This window comes from Topomyia yanbarensis, chromosome 1 (assembly GCF_030247195.1).
Source record: "Topomyia yanbarensis strain Yona2022 chromosome 1, ASM3024719v1, whole genome shotgun sequence".
NCBI lineage: Eukaryota > Metazoa > Arthropoda > Insecta > Diptera > Culicidae > Topomyia > Topomyia yanbarensis.
In genome coordinates this window covers 75,657,394-75,677,896 of record NC_080670.1, presented here as the reverse complement: position 1 = coordinate 75,677,896, position 20,503 = coordinate 75,657,394, and the positions used below count along the sequence as shown (strand labels likewise).

The following is a 20,503-nucleotide window of genomic DNA, read 5'->3' as shown; positions in this document are numbered from 1 at the left end:
GCGTTTCTAGTGTTGTACCTATGCACATCACTTCCTCTTTCAATTCGATCACACAAATATCGAGGCAGCATTCCATTAATAATTTTAAAAATGAACACCATTGTTAAGTAATAAATTCTTTGCTTCACAGAGAGCCATTGTAATGCGCTTAGCATGAAACTAGAGGAAGTGTATCTGTTACATTTTAAAATTAATCGCATGATTCTATTTTGCAATCGCTGTAACCTCAATATTTGTGTTTGATTGGCAAGAAACAAAATGGACGGGCAGAAGTCAATATGTGGTGAAACAATAGATTTATATAATAAAATTTTACTACTAATTGTTAAATCATTTTTCAGACGACACAATATACCATACTTTTTAGCAATCTTTTTGATGACATTGTCGATGTGAGACTTAAACGTTAACTTATCATCAATGATTATTCCAAGATATTTTAATTCACTAACGCGATCAATAGTCTCACCATTTATTTCAACGTTAACGTCAGGCCTAGTATTAGCCGAAGAGATAATCATATATTTAGTTTTAGCAACATTTAACTTTAATTGTTTAAATTTTAACCAACGAGCAAGGGAATGCAAATCTTCGTTCAAATGCGCCACGGCTTCATCTATATCCTTAGCTGCAATGAGCAGAACAGTATCGTCAGCAAACAAATTTAAGTCACAAAATCGTAAAACTCGCCTAATGTCATTTATATACATAATAAATAAAATAGGACCCAAGACACTACCTTGCGGCACTCCAAGAGGATTGTCGAGAGGACTAGATACAAAATCGTTAAAACTAGTTTTCTGAGTTCTATCACATAAATAGTTTTCAAACCACTTATGTGCTATCCCTCCGATACCAAATCGCTCTAAAGTTTTCAAAAGTAAAGGTCTCGAAATTGTCTCAAAAGCACGTTTCAGATCCAAAAATACAGCAAAAATAGTCTCTTTAATCTCGATTTTCTCTTTCCATTTTGCTAACACTAGATTCAAAGCGGTTTCGCAAGAGTGTCCCTCTCGGTATCCCGATTGCTCCGGAATTAGCAAATTATTATTATTCAAATAGCTCATCAGCTGGCCTTTAACAACAAGTTCTAAAATTTTCTCTAATGTGTGCAACATGTTAATGGGGCGGTACTCTTCGGCTTTATCCGTCCCAGTAACTTTGGGAATAGGAATCACAAGTGATTCCTTCCAAACTGTCGGCACGTGCCCAGTTTGTAGCGATTCATTTACAAGGTCCAGCAGATCGTGTCCGATGACATGAAAGCAATCCTGTATCACTTTTGCATTGACATTCTCGATACCAGCCGATTTTCCCAAAGAAAAACAAATATCTTTCAATTGTTCCAAAGTGATTGGGTGAAATCCATCAAATCTACAGTTAATATTAATCGGCTGTGTTATTTCCACAGGTTCACTGACCAGCTCAATACTTTGATTGATCAGTTGGACACTGTTAACGAAATAACTGTTCAATTTTTCAGCTATTATTTGTTCAGATTGTTCTGCTATCCCGTTAAAAGTTATGGACTGCGAGGAACTACGTTTAGGTTTAATTAAATTCTTTAGGATTTTCCATAACTCTTTGCTGTTGTTTTGATGTTGATCGATCTTCCTTTGAATATATTCACATTTGGTCTTCTTCAAGGCCCGTGAATAAATATTTCGCGCGTGTGTGTACCCATTCCAAAGACGTTCACTATTAGTTCTACAAAATTTCTTGTACTTTTTATCCCTTTTACGTTTAAGGCGCAAAAGATCTAAAGAGTACCAGCTGTTCGAGTTATTTGAATTAACAAACTTTTGAGAAACTAAACTATTTGTACACTCTTTTAACACGTTAGTAAGAACAGCTGCCTTGTTATCCAAATTTCCATTCAATTCCGTAAAATCCATGCTTCTCGAAACCAGTTTTTTTTTTTTTTTTCATTTCGTTTATTTGATAGGCACAAATGCGTTAGCTTGGCGGTGCCGAATTCTTTTGTTTTTACATTTTGAATATCTTAAAACTAGGAGGTTACAATGTTGAAATATTTTTTTTATAAAAGAGAAAAAATTTACAGCTATCTTAAGACTAGAAAAAAAAAATTCTATATATAAGAGAGGGGGCAAATGATTTTTTTTATGAAAAATTTTAAAACAAGGAATTCAATAGTAATAGTTTTTTAGGAAATATTTACAGTTATCTTAAAACTAACAATATAGTTTGGTACACAAAAGGGGGAACAAATATTTATGAAAAATTTCACAGATGTTTTAAAACTAGGGATACAATTCTATTTACAAGATGGGGGACAATAGTTTTAACAAAGAGTAGAATTTGCAACTATCTTAAAACTAGGAATACGGAATACAAATTTGATTTTTTATCTGATACTTATGCTTGGTCATTTCCAAAATCGTTGTAGAAGTAGTTGTATCAAGGACAGGGGAGAGAAGGCGTAGATGGTGACCGGTAGAGAAGAGCAAAACTTGCAACTTTCGGGCAAACGGGAGATCAGCGAAACAAATTTGCGCCTCAGTCTAGTAGGTCGGATTGGCGGATGGTATTCTTCGGACCCGCGGGGAATCCTTCAAAGGGAATCCTTCGGACCTCGAGTCGCTCTCGCTTCAGATTCCGTAGTGATAAGGGCGACGGCGGTTATATAGTGGCAGTCTGAAGCATATCGGTTCCACACGGCAAGAGGAAACTTCTAAAAACGAGAAATAAAAAGAGAGGGGCTAAATTGGGATATTTATCGTTTTTATGAAAGTATAAATAAGGGACATATAGGGGAAATCACGATTTGCCAGCATATCTCGAACTGGGACATTGGGTGGTTTACCTCGGGCCCGAAGGGAATCCCTTAACTGAGACCTGGCGTCCAAATACCCGGCGCATACCCAGACAACGTGCTCGATGTCATGATAGCCCTCGTCACAAGCGCACAGACTACTCTCCGCAAGCCCAATACGCCGCAAATGTGCATCTAAGGTGTAGTGGTTAGACATAAGTCGGGACATTACACGAATAAAATCCCGACCCACATCCATCCCCCTGAATGAGTCGGCCTTTTCATTGCCCGGGATAGAACAATGAGAGGGGACCCAAACAAAGGTAATCTGATAAGATTTTTCAGATAACGTACACAAGGACTCCTGTATCTTCCCCAGAAAATACGGGAATTGCTTTTTAGGCTTCACCGCACGAAGAGCCTCGATAGAGCTGAGGCTGTCCGAAATGATGAAGTAGTGATCTGTGGGCAGAGTGTCGATGATCCCAAGGGTGTACTGAATTGCAGCTAACTCTGCGACGTAAACTGAAGCAGGATCATTGAGCTTGAATGAAGCGGTGATAGTATTGTTGAAGATACCGAAGCCAGTGGACCCATCGAGATTTGATCCGTCAGTGTAGAACATTTTGTCACAGTCGACTTCTCGGAATTTATTATAAAATATATTGGGGATCACTTGAGGGCGTATATGGTCCGGGATTCCACGAATCTCTTCCTTCATGGATGTGTCGAAGAATACAGTAGAATCAGAAGTATCTAGGAAACGAACACGGTTGGGAGTATACGTAGAAGGATTAATGCTCTGTGCCATGTAGTCGAAGTACAAGGACATAAATCGGGTTTGAGAATTAAGCTCGACGAGCCTCTCGAAGTTTTCAATCACCAACGGGTTCAGAATGTCGCATCGGATGAGCAATCGATATGAGAGTTCCCAAAATCGATTTTTTAGCGGAAGAACGCCCGCCAGCACTTCGAGACTCATCGTATGGGTCGAATGCATGCAACCCAAGGCAATGCGCAAGCAACGATACTGGATTCTCTCCAGTTTGATGAAGTGTATGTTCGCAGCGGAGCGGAAACAGAAACACCCGTACTCCATCACCGACAATATCGTTGTTTTGTACAACCTGATCAGGTCTCCTGGGTGAGCACCCCACCATGTTCCAGTTATTGTTCGGAGAAAATTGATCCTTTGTTGGCATTTCTGTTTCAGATACCTAATGTGACATCCCCAGGTACCTTTAGAGTCGAACCAGACCCCGAGATATTTAAATGTGAAAACCTGGTTGATCGTTGCACCCATTAATAGAAGCTGGAGTTGCGCCGGCTCACGCTTCCTAGAAAAAACAACCAACTCAGTTTTCTCCGTGGAGAACTCAATACCCAGCTGAAGAGCCCAAGCAGACAAATTGTCCAAGGTATTTTGTAATGGTCCTTGCAAGTCGGCAGCTTTGGGTCCTGTAACAGAGACCACCCCATCGTCTGCAAGTTGCCTTAGCGTGCATGAATTGGCAAGACAATCGTCAATGTCATTCACGTAAAAATTGTAGAGCAGGGGACTTAGACATGAGCCCTGGGGAAGACCCATGTAGCTAAATCGCGATGTTGTTAAATCGCCATGCGAAAAGTGCATGTGCTTTTCAGACAACAGGTTTAGCAAAAAGTTATTTAAAATTGGTGAAAGACCATGCTGGTGCAGCTTCTCTGAGAGAATGTTGATAGAAACTGAGTCAAAAGCCCCCTTAATATCCAAGAAGACTGATGCCATCTGCTCTTTATTAGCATAGGCCATTTGGATTTCTGTAGAAAGCAACGCAAGGCAATCGTTCGTCCCTTTGCCTTTGCGGAAGCCAAATTGTGTATCTGACAGTAAGCCATTTGCTTCAACCCAATTGTCGAGGCGAAACAAGATCATTTTCTCGAACAACTTCCGAATACAGGACAGCATTGCAATCGGCCGATACGAGTTGTGGTCGGAGGCTGGTTTTCCTGGTTTTTGAATGGCGATGACCTTCACTTGCCTCCAGTCATGAGGGACAATGTTACCCTCAAGAAACTTGTTAAATAAGTTCAGCAAGCGCCTTTTTGCAGTGTCAGGCAGATTCTTCAGCAAGTTGAATTTGATTCTGTCTAACCCTGGGGCGTTATTGTTGCATGATAAGAGAGCAAGTGAAAACTCCACCATCGAAAACGGTGTTTCGTTCGCGGTATCGGGAGGAGACGCGGCGCGGCACGTTTTCTGTACCGGGACAGAGTCCGGACAGATCTTCTTGGCGAAAGCGAATATCCAACGGTTTGAATATTCCACGTTCTCGTTGGTACTATTACGGTTACGCATACGTCGAGCCGTACCCCAATGAGTGCTCATCGCTGTTTCTCTCGTTAACCCGTCGACGAACCGGCGCCAATAACTGCGTTTTTTGGCTTTCATTAAACTCTTCATTCGCCTATCTAGCGACGCGTACTGTTGATAGCTAGCGGGTAACCCGTCTTCCCGGAAGGCCTTATATGCAGTGGACTTCTCCGCGTACAGCTCTGAGCACTCTTTATCCCACCACAGTGTGGGAGACCGTCCATGGGTATTCGCGCTGGGTACTGGTTTAGTCTGAGCTTGATTCGCACTGTCGAGAATCAAGCCAGCCAAAAACCTGTACTCTTCCTCCGGAGGAAGTTCTTGAGTGGATTCGATTTTAACGGATATCGCGGTCGGGTAACTCTTCCAATCAATGTTCCGTGTGAGGTCATACGAGGCATTGATTGTTTTCGATGGTCTTGAACCGTTAGCAATTGAAATCACGATAGGCAAATGATCGCTACCGTGGGGATCAGGGATCACCTTCCACATGCAATCTAACTGTAGCGATGTCGAGCAAAGCGATAAATCCAACGCGCTTGCGCGTGCTGGTGGTGTAGGAATCCGCGTCATTTCTCCCGTGTTTAAGATGGTCATGTTGAAATTGTCGCAAAGATCTTGGATTAATGTTGATCTATTATCATCATGAAGACAACCCCATACCGTACCGTGCGAGTTAAAGTCTCCCAGAACTAGCCGCGGTGCCGGTAAGGATTCCGTGATATTACAAAGCGTTCGGTGCCCTACCGAGGCTCTAGGAGGAATGTAGATGGAAGCAATGCAAAGGTCTTTACCTTTGATCAAAACTTGACAAGCGACAATTTCAATGCCTGGTGTCGAAGGGAGGTTAATTCGGTTGAAAGAATAGCACTTTTTGATCCCCAAAAGTACTCCTCCATAGGGGTTTTCTCGATCCAGACGAATTATATTAAAGTCGTGGAAGTTGAGATTTATATCGGAAGTTAACCAAGTTTCACATAATGCGAAAGCATCACATTTTAAACTATTTAGTAAAAATTTAAAGGAATCGATTTTCGGGAGGATACTTCTGCTGTTCCACTGTAGAACAGTGATCGAATCGGTGACCTCGTTCGATGACTTAGCCATCGAAGGATACGATCGCTGCAAGGAGGGGCCATTTAGTAGTCAACTGCTTCAAAAATGTTTGCACTATAGGGAGAAAACGTATCAGAAGGCTTTTAAGAGGATCAGTAACATTGAAAGCTGTGAAAATTAAGTCCACTATGTCAGAAAATTTCATTAGTCCGCTGCTGGACTGAGTATCTGTTTGAAAAAAGGGGACACTTGGGGTTTTTGGTGTCCCTGGAAGTGGTGGGTACTCCTTGTTAGAATTAATATTTCCAAGTCCTGGAGCAAATTGCTTCGGCTTTTGTGCATCACTTCCGTTGGATTTATTGGTTGTAGATGGCGCACTCTGAGTGGACGACACCTTGGCACCCTTACGAGGCAATGTAGGGGAGGCTGGATTTCTCCTCTTCCTGGATTCCCCTGGGTTAACCAATGATGTTCCCTCTTGTGGGTCGTCAGATTCTTGCTCAACGCCAGCCAAAAGAGCAAAGGAATTTTCGGAAGGGACAGATGGCGAAGCATTCTTTAGCATTTCTGCATAAGAGTGCCTCGAGCGATCCTTAAGGGAGCGCTTAATTTTATCCCCGCGCTGCTTGTACGCCGGGCATGACTTAAGAGCATGCGGAGGGCCCCCGCAGTAAATACACTTCTCAGTTTCTCCACCGCAAGCGTCATCCTCATGCTCTCCCTCGCATTTGCCGCACCGTTTTTTATTGCCACAATAAGTGGCTGTGTGGCCCAGTTGCTTGCAATTGCTGCAGTTCATTACCCGCGGTACAAACAGGCGAACGGGTAAGCGAACCCTATCCAGGAGGACATAGTTGGGAAGAGCAGACCCGGAGAAAGTCACCCGAATCGAGTCTGACGGAGAATAAATCGTCTTATCATTTTCTGTTTTTGCGGAATACAATTGCTTGCATTCCAGAATCTTCACCTTTTGAAGTGAAGGGTCCTTAAAGCAGCCAACCCCGTACTTCAACAGGTCTTCGCACTTTAGACCCGGTTCGGCGACTATTCCATCGATCTCCACTGCCCTACAAGGCACATACACTCGGAATTGTTTCGTAAAACGCTCGCTGCGAGCAATCTGGTTTGCCTGATCGAGGTCATTTACTATAACGCGTATCTTATTAGCTCGAACACGTGTTATCTGAGCTACGGCCGGGTAGTTAGCAGTCAGCTCCCGTGATATTTCTAGAATATTGGGCGATTTCGTGTTGGGCCGGAAATACACCACCCAGGGTCCATTTGAACTGGCTGGGTATGTTTTAATACGGGGAGGACTGGGGGGATCAGGGGAGGGAGTAATATCGGGTTTATCCGGTAAATCCATGGGAATATCATTCCCATCCAATGTTCCTTCGCCCTCGGCCATTTAGGCACGAGGATAGCACGTGGTGTAAACGAGAGATGAAACTTGTATTCAGGGTAAAGGGAAAAGTAGACCGATCGGGGAAAGGGAAACGAAAGAAAGAAAAATAATACTTAGCTTATATAGCGGCGTGTCCGGCAATTCTGGTATTCACTTCACCAGCCTGGGCACCGGCGAACAAAGACTGCCTCAAACAATAGTTGACCTTCACTGTCAATATATATTCTTGTTCACTTTATGCACAGCACCAGAAAACGAACCGCTTCGATCGAGAGCTCGGAGAGTTGACTCGAAACCAGTTGAGACATAGCTTGTTTCGAATATCTTTTCCAGCACTTGATTTTAACTTTATCCTCTTCACGGTTAGGTTCATTCTCCAGTAAAATTGAAATTGTCTCATGGTCTGAAATTTTACAATCGGCCTCTACATACGAATGAACCCCATCAAAATTGGAATACACGTGATCTATCAATGTTCTACTGTGTCTGGAAATTCTTGTAAACTCACTAACCGTTTGCTTGAAATTGAAAAACTCTGCTAACTGCTTCAACTGATTCGAATTTTGATCATTGAGCCAATCAATATTGAAATCGCCCGAAATTACATTAAGTTTACTTAAGTCAACGAAATTCTCCCACCAGTTTTCTAAAATTTCTAAAAACCGTCGATCGCTTGAACTAGGAGAATGGTATACTATTGCAAAATTTCCCATCTGCATGCCTCTTTCAACTGATATACCCAAGAACCAATTATTATCAACTGCTTCGTTTAACCGAACGTTGAATTTAATCGATTCTTTGGCGTAAATAGCAACTCCACCGGTATGCCTGGAATGAGATAGGCAAAAAGCAACTTTATAACCCGGAATGCTATATTGATCAAATGCATCAGCATCAACAATATGTGTTTCTGATATTAAAACCAACAATGGACGTTTGTTTTCTACAAGATGTCGCATTGCGACAAAGTTTGTAGATAACCCAGCTATATTTAAATACAATGTTTCAGACAACCTCTCGTTTGTTAGTTGCTATTCACTTGACAAAACGTTGCTTTTATTCAATTCTAGCAGTCTCCGATATACTGAACACTGCTTACTAAATGCCGCATGATTTACGTCCAAATTCATTTTACGTTCATTATTCTTTTTAATACAATTAACGCATTTAAAATCCGTTGACGAGCATTCAGATGTTCTATGTGCTCCATTACATCTGGAGCATGTTTCTTTATTCACGCATCCCGTGCTCTTATGACCATATTCTCCACAGTTGAAGCAGCGCAGCACGTTAAAGGCCTCAAAAACAGAACACCTATCCCAACCAATGTTTACCGCACGGGCTGACATCAGGCTGCTATAAGTGTCCTTATCAACTTCAATTATAAATAGAATAGGTCATTAGCAGGCGGGCTCAGAGCGCAAGATCGGAGAGTGAGAAAGAAGCGCAAGCGACGTATCTAGAAGGTAGGGACTCTTTAAAACGGAAGATCAAGCTTAGCAAGCCAATTGCCATAAGTAGCTGTGCTGAGAAATAAACGCCAATCCCTGGGGGACGCGTACTGATTCGTCATGACGAAGACGAGAGTCCGTCGACACCGGCTGAAATATGCTAAAGATAATCGTTGAGGGTCTCTTCCCGAATCACGATTCAACTACCTGGTCACCGACACCGTACGGCGAAGAAGAAGAAGGAGGCAACACAGTCGAGTGGCAAGTGACTAACGACGAGTTCAAAGACGCGTCGATGTGACTAAAATCAAAGAAAACCCCCGGTCCGGATGGAATACCAACCGTGGCGCTGAAAGCTGCGATCTTGGCATATCCGGACATGTTTAGGATGCTACTGCTGAAGTCTTTAGATGATGGTAATCCCCGAAATGAGGAAGGTGAAGAATCTGATGTTGCTGCCAAAGTCAGGGAAGTCACCGGGCCATCCAGCCCCGAATAGACCAATGCCGCAGCGTGGCATAAAAGAATGAGCCAGATCCTGAAGAGCTACTTCCAGAGTAGAGCACTGCTGTACCAGACGAACAAAAGGGCAGAAGGCACTGCGAGTCGCAGCGGGCGTTACTCAGGGCTCCATTCTCTGTCCAACACTTTTGAATGGGATGTACGATGCACTGATAATATCAATTCGTAAATATAATGAAATCTATCATGCAATGCACGAATTTATTCGTCGTTTTCTGCAACGAAGTATTTTCGTGCATTGTAAATAGTAAGTTTCGTTCATTTTATGAACAAGAATGGCCGTATGGTGAACGAAAGCTTTCGTAAATTTTACACATTTAATGTACACTGCACGAATGTTATCGTTGATAACGACATTATTTTTCGTGAATGAAATGAAATGTTTTGTTTATTTTAATAATCGTTTGTGTATATTACGAACGATTTCGTTGGTCGCACGAAATCTTTTCGTTTATCTTAGAAAAGTTTTCGTATTTATTAGCCTCTTATTGTTTTCAGTCGATCTTTTGGGATCGAAGTTTGACAATATCGTTTTTTTTATTTAAAAAAATCGATGTGGCCAAATCGATTTTATTGTGGTACGAAGAAATGGCCGCTTGATGAACGAAAGTTTTCGTAAATTTTACTTATATAGTTTACATTGCACGAAAGTTATCGACATTATTTTTCGTGAAAGAAACGAAATGTTTCGTTTATTTTAATAAACGTTTATGTATATTACAAACGATTTCGTTGGTCGCATTCGATCTTTTAGGATCGATGTTTGACAGCACCGATATTGCAGAGGCAGAGAAAAATTCAAAATTATTCATACAAAATCAACGAGCAGTTCGCGACGGCTCAACTGATTCTGTACTGCTCCAGATTTTGAATCAACTGGAAGTGAAAGAGGTTCAGGAAATCTGCCTGCAACCGGCGGACACGAATACGACTACTAAACAGTCAGACAATAACAATTATCTGACGTATAGCAACAATTGCTCCATATTGCTCTATTGATGTGGACGGTTTGACGAATGGTGCTCGTAAATATTATAAAGATATTCGTATATAAGCGAACGACTCGTTTGCTGAATGAAGCTGTTTCGTAATAAGCCAACGAAAGTCATTTCGCGGTTTTCACGAAAAACTCGCAATAAAAAATAAAAGTGTTTCGATAGAACTACGAACGATTCATCATATGTAGGAAAAATTCGTATATTTTATGAAAGTTGTTTGTACGAAATTAATTCCTAGCGATTTACGAATATATTCTATCAGTATGGGGTCTTAACACTGCGGCTACCCAGGAAAGTGAAAATCGTTGGTTTCGTGGACGATGTGTCACTAACGGTGAGACACTTGAAGAAATGGAGGTGTCGGTGACGGACACAATCTATGCGATCGAGAGCTGGATGAACAGGAAGACGGACCATCGAAGGGCATGTGAATGCATCGAAGCGTGCACTGAAACAATTGGGAGTGATAATCGACGACTGATTGAGCTTTAACAACCACGTTGATTACACATGCGAAATGTCGGGTCTTTATCTAGTGTTTCGTCATCGATACTGCGATATGGGGCTCCTGCTTGGGGTGTGGCGCTGAAAACCAAGTGAAACCGCGAAAAGCTGTACTGGACACTTCGACTGCTGGTCGTATGAGTTGCGATTGCGTACCGGAGGCAGTATGCCTTGACGCCGAGATGATCCCCATCTGCATTACCCTGACGGAGGATATCAAGAGCTACAATCAATGAAACGTCAGAAACGTGAAGAAGATGATGAGTATCGATTCGATGGTGACGTAGCAGCAGGAATGGGATAATACGGAGAAAGGAAAGTGGACCTACCGGCTCATCCAAACCTGTCGACGTGGGTCAATAGAAAGCACGGAGAGATGACCTTCCACCTGAAACAGCTCTTACCGAGCCACGGCTGCTTAAGGAGTATCTTCATCGGTGTGGGTACGCAACGTCAACACTGTGCCTGGAGTGTGTGAACATCGAGGAGACACCGGAGCGTCTTTAAATGTCCGAGTTTTGAAGTCTTTGAATGTCCGAGGAGAGGCTTTGAATGTCCGAGGTTTGAAGTGACGTGCAGGGAGCTACTTAAAACGGAAGGACCGGACATCAACCCGAATAATGTAGCCTACAGAATGACAAGCCTCGTAAGGACGTGTAACGCAGTAAACAGAGTAAAGCCATGTCAAGTGATCCTCAAATTTTTCGCAAAATCACCGATTTTCATGAGATATGTTTTATTGTATAGGAATTATGGTAAATAGCTTTTGGTATAAATATTTCGTTAAAACTCCCTTTTTCCTTTGAGATATTAACCCTTAAACTTTATTACATGATAAAATTGTAAATTTTATATCTCAAAACCTACTAAAGATAATTAAATGAATTTTTGTACACTTATGGAATGATATTTACACTATCTCATAAAAATAATTTTACAATATAATTATGTGAATAACGGTACTTTTCATCTACTTAAAAATTTCAATTGTATTTTTTCTTATGTTCTTCACGCTAAAAAATTTCAAAGGGTATGTCAAATTACGCGTCAATCTCTCACCTTCAATAATCTGTATTAATAATTTTTCATTTTTGTTTCTATCGAGAGTTATGGATGATTTTGTAAGGGTGCGTACCTTCAACGCACGGCCCACTTTGATGCAGCCCGCGAGAACTTACATATTGGCAACGCCGCATGTAGCAACGTCCTACTGCGCATCGCTTTGGCAGAGCATACCTTATGTCCAAAATTACCATCTTCGATATTAGAGCAAAAAGATAAGCTTTTCTGTGCGGATGTTTAAAGGTGAACATATTCCGAGTAATTTGCATGGTTTTTAGTGTTATATTTTTTAGGAATTATTTAATTTTCTGTCATTCAAACTCTCAAACCGGCGCGCTCGGATGTTGGCAGTTGCTGTGCAAACTTGAGCAATGGGCATGTTTGAATCAGTATATTTGCTCAAAAAACATTCGTTTGTTTTTATGTTATAAATATGGTTCGACCAACCGAATACTGTATTTCGTTAAAAAAGTAATGAAGATTTCGAATTATAAATCGTTGATGATTTACTGAAATTTGATGAAGTAAATAATATCTTACTAGAACTTGGTGAACCACTAATTAACAGAATTGACAGAAGCAATAGCGATAAAGAAAACATGCCAATGCGATTGAAAACAGATTCAAAGTAATTTTTTTTTCGCAAGACACTTCGTTGTTTATAAGTAAGATCACTCAGTGGACAAAAATGCAATAACAAAAGTGTCTTCGAAGATGGCAATAACATAAGCGTATTATATGAGTTATGTTTCGGTTCTTTGCGATAGAGTTTAATTCCTAGGAACGTTCAATTATAATAAAAAAGTATTCATTAAACAAAATTGTTTTTGTTGTGCACCTCGGTCACAAAAAATCTAAAAGTATCTCAAAATATCCAGAAAACCTTAACCTTTGATAATCCGTATATAAAAGTTTGTTCTTTTGCACCAATCTAGAGATGTGGTTTCATTTACTCATGCGATGCACGTTTCCTACGCGATGCGCAGTAGGACGTTGGGACAAGCGGCGTTGCCAATGTGTAAGTTCCACCGGGCTGCATCAAAGTGGGCCGTGCGTCGATGGTACGCACCGTTACAAAATCATCCATAACTCTCGATAGAAACAAAAATAAAAAATTATCAATACAGATTATTGAAGGTGAGAGATTGACGCGTAATTTGAAATACCTCTTGAAATTTTTTAGCGTAAAGAACGCAAGAAAAAATACAATTAAAATTTTTAAGTAGATGAAAAGTACCGTTATTCACATAACTATATTATAAAATTATTTTTATGAGATAGTGTAAATATCATTCCATAAGTGTACAAAAATTCATTCAATTATCTTCAGTAGGTTTTGAGATATAAATTTTACAATTTCATCATGCAATAAAGTTTAAGGGTTAATATCTCAAAGGAAAAAAGGAGTTTTAACGAAATATTTATACCAAAAGCTATTTACCATAATCCCTATACAATAAAACATATCTCATGAAAATCGGTGATTTTGCGAAAAATTCGAGGATCACTTGACATGGCTTTACTCAACAGAGATATGATGTAGATCAGTGATTCTCACCCTGGGGTCCGCGGGCCCCTAGGGGGCCGCAAAGTCATTGCTGGGAGTCCGCAAAGAAAAATATATTTTCCGAGTGCATATTGAAATTTCAAATCTTATTTCCTAACAAATTGAAAATAATATATTGATAGCATACAAAATTGATGTTTATCTGTGGGGGTCCGCAGCAACCCAGTGTGATATCTAAGGGGTCCGTGGTACGAAAAAGGTTGATAACCGTTGATGTAGATCATGACCGTCTTACAGCGGAATGGACATCGAACAACGGTTTCGGGAGAGTAATCACCGCCAAGGAACTCTCCGAAGGTATAAGCTAGATCCACCGCCGAGAACTAGTCGAGTAGACTGCAACAGAGCAGCGAGTATGAGTCGTCGAAACGCCAGCGAACCGGACGTCACGCTCCATTCGGAATGAATAGCCAGAACGACCACGGCACCCCACCGGTTGTTCCGATAGAAAAATAGCGAAAACTAAAGAAGAATCGATACTGGGAAAACTTTTTTCGCCAGGGAACTCTCCGTTAGCGTAAGCTAGATTCACCGCTGGGGACTAGACTGAATAGACAGCGACGAAACACCACTAGTCATCGGCGGGTCATCGGCGCACCAGTGCACCGGATACCCTGCTTCACCAGAATCGCCGAACTGACCTCGGCACCTAGCTGATTAGCTCGATCTCGGGAGAACTTCTCTCGCCGGGGAATTCTCTGTCGGAGTAGGTCAGGTCCATCGTCGGGGACCAGACCGAGTTGTTCGCGAACAAGTCGAGGACTGAATGGACCATCAAGGAAGTAGTGCTAAATGGCCCAAGAAGAGAACTAAATGGTTTAAAGGAGTTGCGGTGCTAAATGGCACCGGTTACGGAGCCAAAGGGCTCAAGAAGTTGTAGTACTGAAACCAAATAAGAATCGGTATCGGGAGAACTTCTTTCGTCTGGGACCTCTCCGTCAGCTTACAGTCAGGTTCACCGCCGGGAACGAGACCGCGTAGACCGCGACGATACACCACCAGTCGCGCCGGGACTCCAGCAAACCCCTACTTTACCGGAATCGCCGAACTGACAGCACCTGGCTGGTTGGCTCGAACTTCTCTCGCCGAGGAACTTTTAGTCGGAGTAGGCTAGATCTATCGTCGGGGACTAGACCGAGTAGTTCGCGAACCAGTCGGAAGCTCAGCGAGGAAGTGGTACTGAATGGCACAAGGGAACTGAAGGGCTCAGTAAATTAGACAGTCTGAAGTTTGCCGCCCAGATTGTCCTCGTAGGGGAAGAGCATTAATTCTATACCAACAACCAGCTTTCCTATCTTGACTACCCAAACCCGTTTCCTGAGTTGGTTTTTGAACATTTTTTCCTGCTCACAAAGTTTTTGAACATTTTTTCATATATATACAAAAAAAAATTCATATCCCCCCCGAAAAAATTTTCTTACTACGCCACTGAAATTGGCTCAAACGGCATATTCCCCACGTCATAACTCTCGAAGCTCTCGATCGAAGCAGTTCGTTTTCTGGTGCCGTGCATAAAGTGAATAAGAATATATATTGTCAGTGAAGGTCAACCATTGTTTGAGGCAGTCTTTGTTCGCCGGTGCCCAGGCTGGTGAAGTGAATACCAGAATAGCCGGACACGCCGCTATATAAGCTAAGTTTTTTTTTTCTTTCATTTCCCTTTCCCCAATCGGTCTCTACATCTTCCCTTTCCCCTGAATATAAGCTTCATTTCTCGTTTACACCACGTGCTATCCTCGTGCCTAAATGGCCGAGGGCGAAGGAACATTGGATGGGAATGATATTCCCATGGATTTACCGGATAACCCAAAATTACTCCCTCCCCTGATTCCCCCAGTCCTCCCCGTATTAAAACATACCCAGCCAGTTCAAATGGACCCTGGGTGGTGTATTTCTGGCCCAACACGAAATCACCTAATATTCTAGAGATCTCACGGGAGCTGACTGCTAACTACCCGTCCGTAGCTCAGATAACACGTGTTCGAGCTAATAAGATACGCGTTATAGTAAATGGCCTTGACCAGACAAACCAGATTGCTCGCAGCGAGCGTTTTACGAAGCAATTCAGGGTGTATGTGCCTTGTAGGGCAGTGGAGATCGATGGGGTCGTCGCCGGACCGGGTCTGAAGAGCGAAGACCTGTTGAAGTACGGGGTTGGCTGCTTTGAGGACCCTTCACTTCAACAGGTGAAGATTCTGGACTGCAAGCAATTGTATTCCGCAAAAACTGAAGATGATAAGACAACTTATTCTCCGTCAGACTCGATTCGGGTGACTTTCTCTGGGTCTTCTCTTCCTAACTATGTCCTCCTGGATAAGGTTCGCCTGTTTGTACCGCGGGTAATGAACTGCAGCAATAGACCTTTATCGTCAAAAAATTTTATATGCAGAACAGCTTCCGTTTTCATCGCTGGATCGATTCTGAATACTGTTACGTTAATTTGGTGTCTCTAACTATTGAAAAAATAAAAATTCTTTGAACTGCCCATTTTACTCTTTATTCCCCTGTCCTATTTTACCTCGATTCTCCATACTTTTACACCATTTGGATGAATTTCGAGTGGGGAATATGAAATAAAGTTACGGCGGGTAGCTTTTAACAAAGTTCCAGTAGCCTACCGCTCGCCGGCATCTATTTTAATCTGGCTATTCGCCATTTTGTTTACTGGGTATGAACTCCAACAGTTCATTCCAATTTGTCAAAAACATTGTTTTGACGTAGATGAACCCCAAAACAGTGTTGCAGAATATACCGATTCATCGATATCTAAACCGATTTTTAATTACAATACCAATAAAGTTACTAAAATACCGATTTATTTTTTCTTAACAAAAAATAACGATTTTCATATAATACGATCAATTAATATTACGTATAGGCCTTTTTAGAAAATGGCTTCACATTTCCACATCAATTCATCCGGAAATTGATTCAGCAATCTGCCAGGTTACTATCAAAATTTCAAATGAAGCTCAACAACCGATTCTGAAATCGATTGAGCTCGGTAGGTTTGATTGCATAACATTAGAATGATCTATTATTTAAAACCAATAATTTGCAGGTAACTTTTGGTTAGCATACATCTTCACACCGATAAATACCTATTTTTTATTTAGAACTATACCGATATTAGATTTGTTCCAGTACCAGTAGAAAGTGGAAGTACTCCGGAGCAAACAGAGAGAAAATCGTTCCTATGTTCTCTTCTCTTTTTTCTTCTTCCGTTAGCAAGCTGGAGTAAAAAGCAAGTATTTTTTGCTTCTGTTTGCTCCGGAGCAACTTGTGTTTACTATAGAACAAACTTATTATACAAAACCATCTGACAACGCTGCTCTAAAGTAATTATCTGAAACGAGTAAAAAATAACCCCAATGATGAAAAGCTCTTCTGCAACACATAACTAAAAAAGTTAATGTAATGAAAAAGCGGTGCAAAAAGGCCTACTTTGAAAACCTTCTATCCAACACAACTCATTCAAAACTTTGGAAAAATATTAATACCATTTTTGGTCGTTCAAAGTCGGATGTTCCCATCAGCCTAATTTCCAATGATATCAGAGTCACTGAGACTAAAGAAGTATGTAATGTTTTCAACGAATATTTCTCTAGTATTGGCAAAAATTTGTCTGACAATATTCCCACGAGTCCCAACTCAAATCCTATTACAAATATACAACACGTCCAAGAAACAATCTTCTTGCGTCCTGCAACCATAAACGAAGTGATCCTTTTGACCTCGAAAAAAATAACAGTTGTGGTCCTGATAAGATCCCCGCTAGTGTTCTTAAGAGTAACTGTACCACTTTTGCAAATATCCTAACCAAAGCTTTTAATTTAATAATTCAAACCGGCAGGTACCCAGACTGTTTAAAAATAGCCCGAGTAATTCCAATTTTCAAAGCTGGTGATCCAAACCAACCTTCCAACTATAGACCATTTTCAACATTGTGCGTTTTCAATAAAATTCTTGAGAAATTGCTCATCACTCGACTACTCGAGTTTTTGAACAAACACAACATAATTTACAACTACCAGTATGGGTTCAGACAGGGCTGCAGCACTTTAATTGCAATGACCGAACTAATTGACTCCATCATTAGTCAAATTGATAGCAAAAGAATTGTTGGTGCCCTTTTTCTGGACCTAAAAAAAGCATTCGATACTCTGGATCACTCAATCCTGCTTAAGAAGTTAGAATGCTATGGTATCAGGGGATTAGCAAATCATATTATTCGTAGCTATCTGTCGCATAGGAACCAATTCGTATCTATTGGAGACTCGTGTAGCTCTTATAGACCAATAGAAATAGGAGTGCCCCAAGGCAGTAATATTGGGCCACTGTTATTTTTATTGTATATCAATGACCTAGGTAGACTCGGGTTAAAAGGGACTCCTCGTCTTTTCGCGGATGACACCGCGTTGTTCTACCCGAACAACAACTGCCTGGATATTGTACGCGACATTGAATCGGATTTAAAAACACTAACGACGTATTTCAACGAAAACCTTCTTTCCTTGAACCTATCAAAAACTAAATATATGCTGTTTCGTTCATCTAGAAGAGCTAAAGGCGTGCATCCAGACCCAAGAATGGGACAGTCTGTAATTCAGGAAACTAACTGCTTCAAATATTTAGGACTTCACTTAGACCCCAAACTCTCCTGGATTGAGCATATAAAATCTATAGAGAGAAAAGTTGCATCGTTATGTGGGGCTATGCGTAAAGTATGCTCTTTTGTTCCCCAGCATGTACTTCTAAAATTTTATTATGCGCACATCCACTCATTGCTGAACTACCTTGTATCTGTGTGGGGCCGTGCCAGTATTTCGAATCTGTAAAAGCTACAAACGCTTCAAAACAGATGTCTTAAAATTATTTATAAAAAACCATTTATGTACCCTACTATTTTGTTATACAATAATAATGCCCATAACATTTTACCTTTGCTTGGGTTGACTAACTACCAAACAATAATGTACATCCACAATGCTTTGCATAATACTATTGCTCATAATAATCTAGAATTTACGACAGGAATTTGAGCTCACAGCACCAGACAAGCCAATCATTTATTATACTCCAGAGTATCCACGAACCTTGGTCAAAGACGCATTACTTTCATCGGACCTAAGTTATTCAACCAGCTTCCTACTGATTTAAAGCAAATAACATGTCGCACTCGTTTCCAAGCAAAATTGAAACTAATTTTCAAAAATAAAATAGGAGAATTTTTAATATAAACTTCGTTCACCACCAATCGAGCTTATTCCTTTAGATATAATTGGTTAACATTTTTTTTAAATAAAAACAATTGATTAATTCCTTTTTTTGTAGCAATAAGAAATAAATAAATTTAGATTATTATGAGCTTCCTGCAAAGCTACGATGGGACCCTTAAAAGGATTCTTTTCCGCTGGGTACTCGCCGTAGCTTCTTGTCAAATTTTGTGTTTTGTCGGTCTCGTATTGTTTTTTTTTTGTTCTCAGCGCTTCCGCGATTCGTAACTTTGTTTTGTTGTGCTGACCTTTTTTTGTACGCTGAGAACTGATGTGTCCACTACCAGGGGGCTCCGTTTGTGAGCTTTTTGGTGTGGGGGTAAGAGGCGGGCTATTAAAAAAAAGTGCTCTTCAAACATCGATGACATCTTTTTTGTTTTTTTTTTTCCTGTTTTCTCTACCTATCTGTTATGTTTTTCATCCTGCCAAGGAATCCAAAAACATCAGCTGTCTCCCGTTTCCCGAGAGTTCGCCGACCAGTTTTGCTTTCAAACTGAAGAAAAAAACTACAGTTTAACTTCACCAGGCACAATCATCAGAATGAGATGCAGGAAAATATTTTCATTTTACCGTTCAGTATGAGAAACATTTTACAAGTGATAATCGTGTATGCCCAAAAGGTATTTGTGCGGATCTGCGAATCCGGTTTTTGTGGAATAATTCAACCAAGGGCTATGATGTAGCAGCGGTGGAGAGTAAGTCCAATCATACGGCTTCATCCCACCCCGGCAGCAGATGAGCGCTGGCGAATGTTCTCAGCCACCTGGAGGAGGAGGTTCAGCGCGGAAGAAATGTTACCAGACATCGCCGATCTGGTGTTTGGACTTATTTGATAATTTCATAGAGATTGGGTGTGCAGATGGGCGGTTGGAGTTCTGGGAGGGAACGACTGGTAACTTTAAGGTACAACTATTGACGGACGTTTCATTGCAGGGTATATATGAAGCCGAAAACATCCACAACAATGGAGTAACTAACATAAAGCTCGCCGGTGACAAAGTGATAGTCCCACGGTTGAGTGGACGAATCGATTCTCTGAGACTAGAAACGTACACGCAAGGTTGTCAGATCGATTGGGGTTTACGTCTGCATATGGGCGAAGTAAGTCCTATGTTTCAAGCAATTTTTTAAGCTCACGTAGGGCGCAGAACAGACAGATTTTATTTGTTATTTTAAAATACTGTATATTCTAAGTTATTTAATTTTCAGTCTGCAATAAGTATGTCATCAAGTGCCTTAATTCTTATTCTTTTTTAGCCCACGTACGCACCGGTTCGGCAGGAAGCATTAGTTTATTTCAGCAATCCGTCCACAGCTTTGCCAGCTCAACATAACGCATCCGAGGAGGAGCTTCGATGTATTCTGGAGTTTCACCAGCAGGGTTACCGGTGACATGTTTGGAAGTGGCGGGCGGTTGACTGGCAGCCAAGGCCACACTGTTAAAGTGTTCTGATTCGATAGCCACCTATTGCAGTTCACCCTAAACAGCCATTGCGGTCCTATCACATGTATTTTCATAGACCAGTGGCAGGCCGA

At 41.2% G+C, this 20,503-nt stretch overlaps 1 protein-coding gene across 2 annotated transcripts; it reads left to right on the top strand.

Annotated features, from left to right (window-relative positions):
• Positions 1-19,373: 19,373 nt before the first annotated feature.
• Positions 19,374-20,424, top strand: LOC131677966 (sterol regulatory element-binding protein cleavage-activating protein-like). 2 transcript variants are annotated; one of them, XM_058958078.1, is made up of 3 exons: positions 19,374-19,587; positions 19,901-20,068; positions 20,225-20,424. In XM_058958078.1, exons 1-3 carry the CDS (start codon positions 19,513-19,515, stop codon positions 20,357-20,359), a joined length of 378 nt encoding a protein of 125 aa, XP_058814061.1. In that variant the 5' UTR covers positions 19,374-19,512; the 3' UTR covers positions 20,360-20,424. The 2 variants fall into 2 exon arrangements, with proteins under 2 accessions (XP_058814061.1, XP_058814060.1); XM_058958077.1 differs by having other exon boundaries at positions 19,374-19,870.
• The last annotated feature ends 79 nt before the right edge of the window (positions 20,425-20,503 follow it).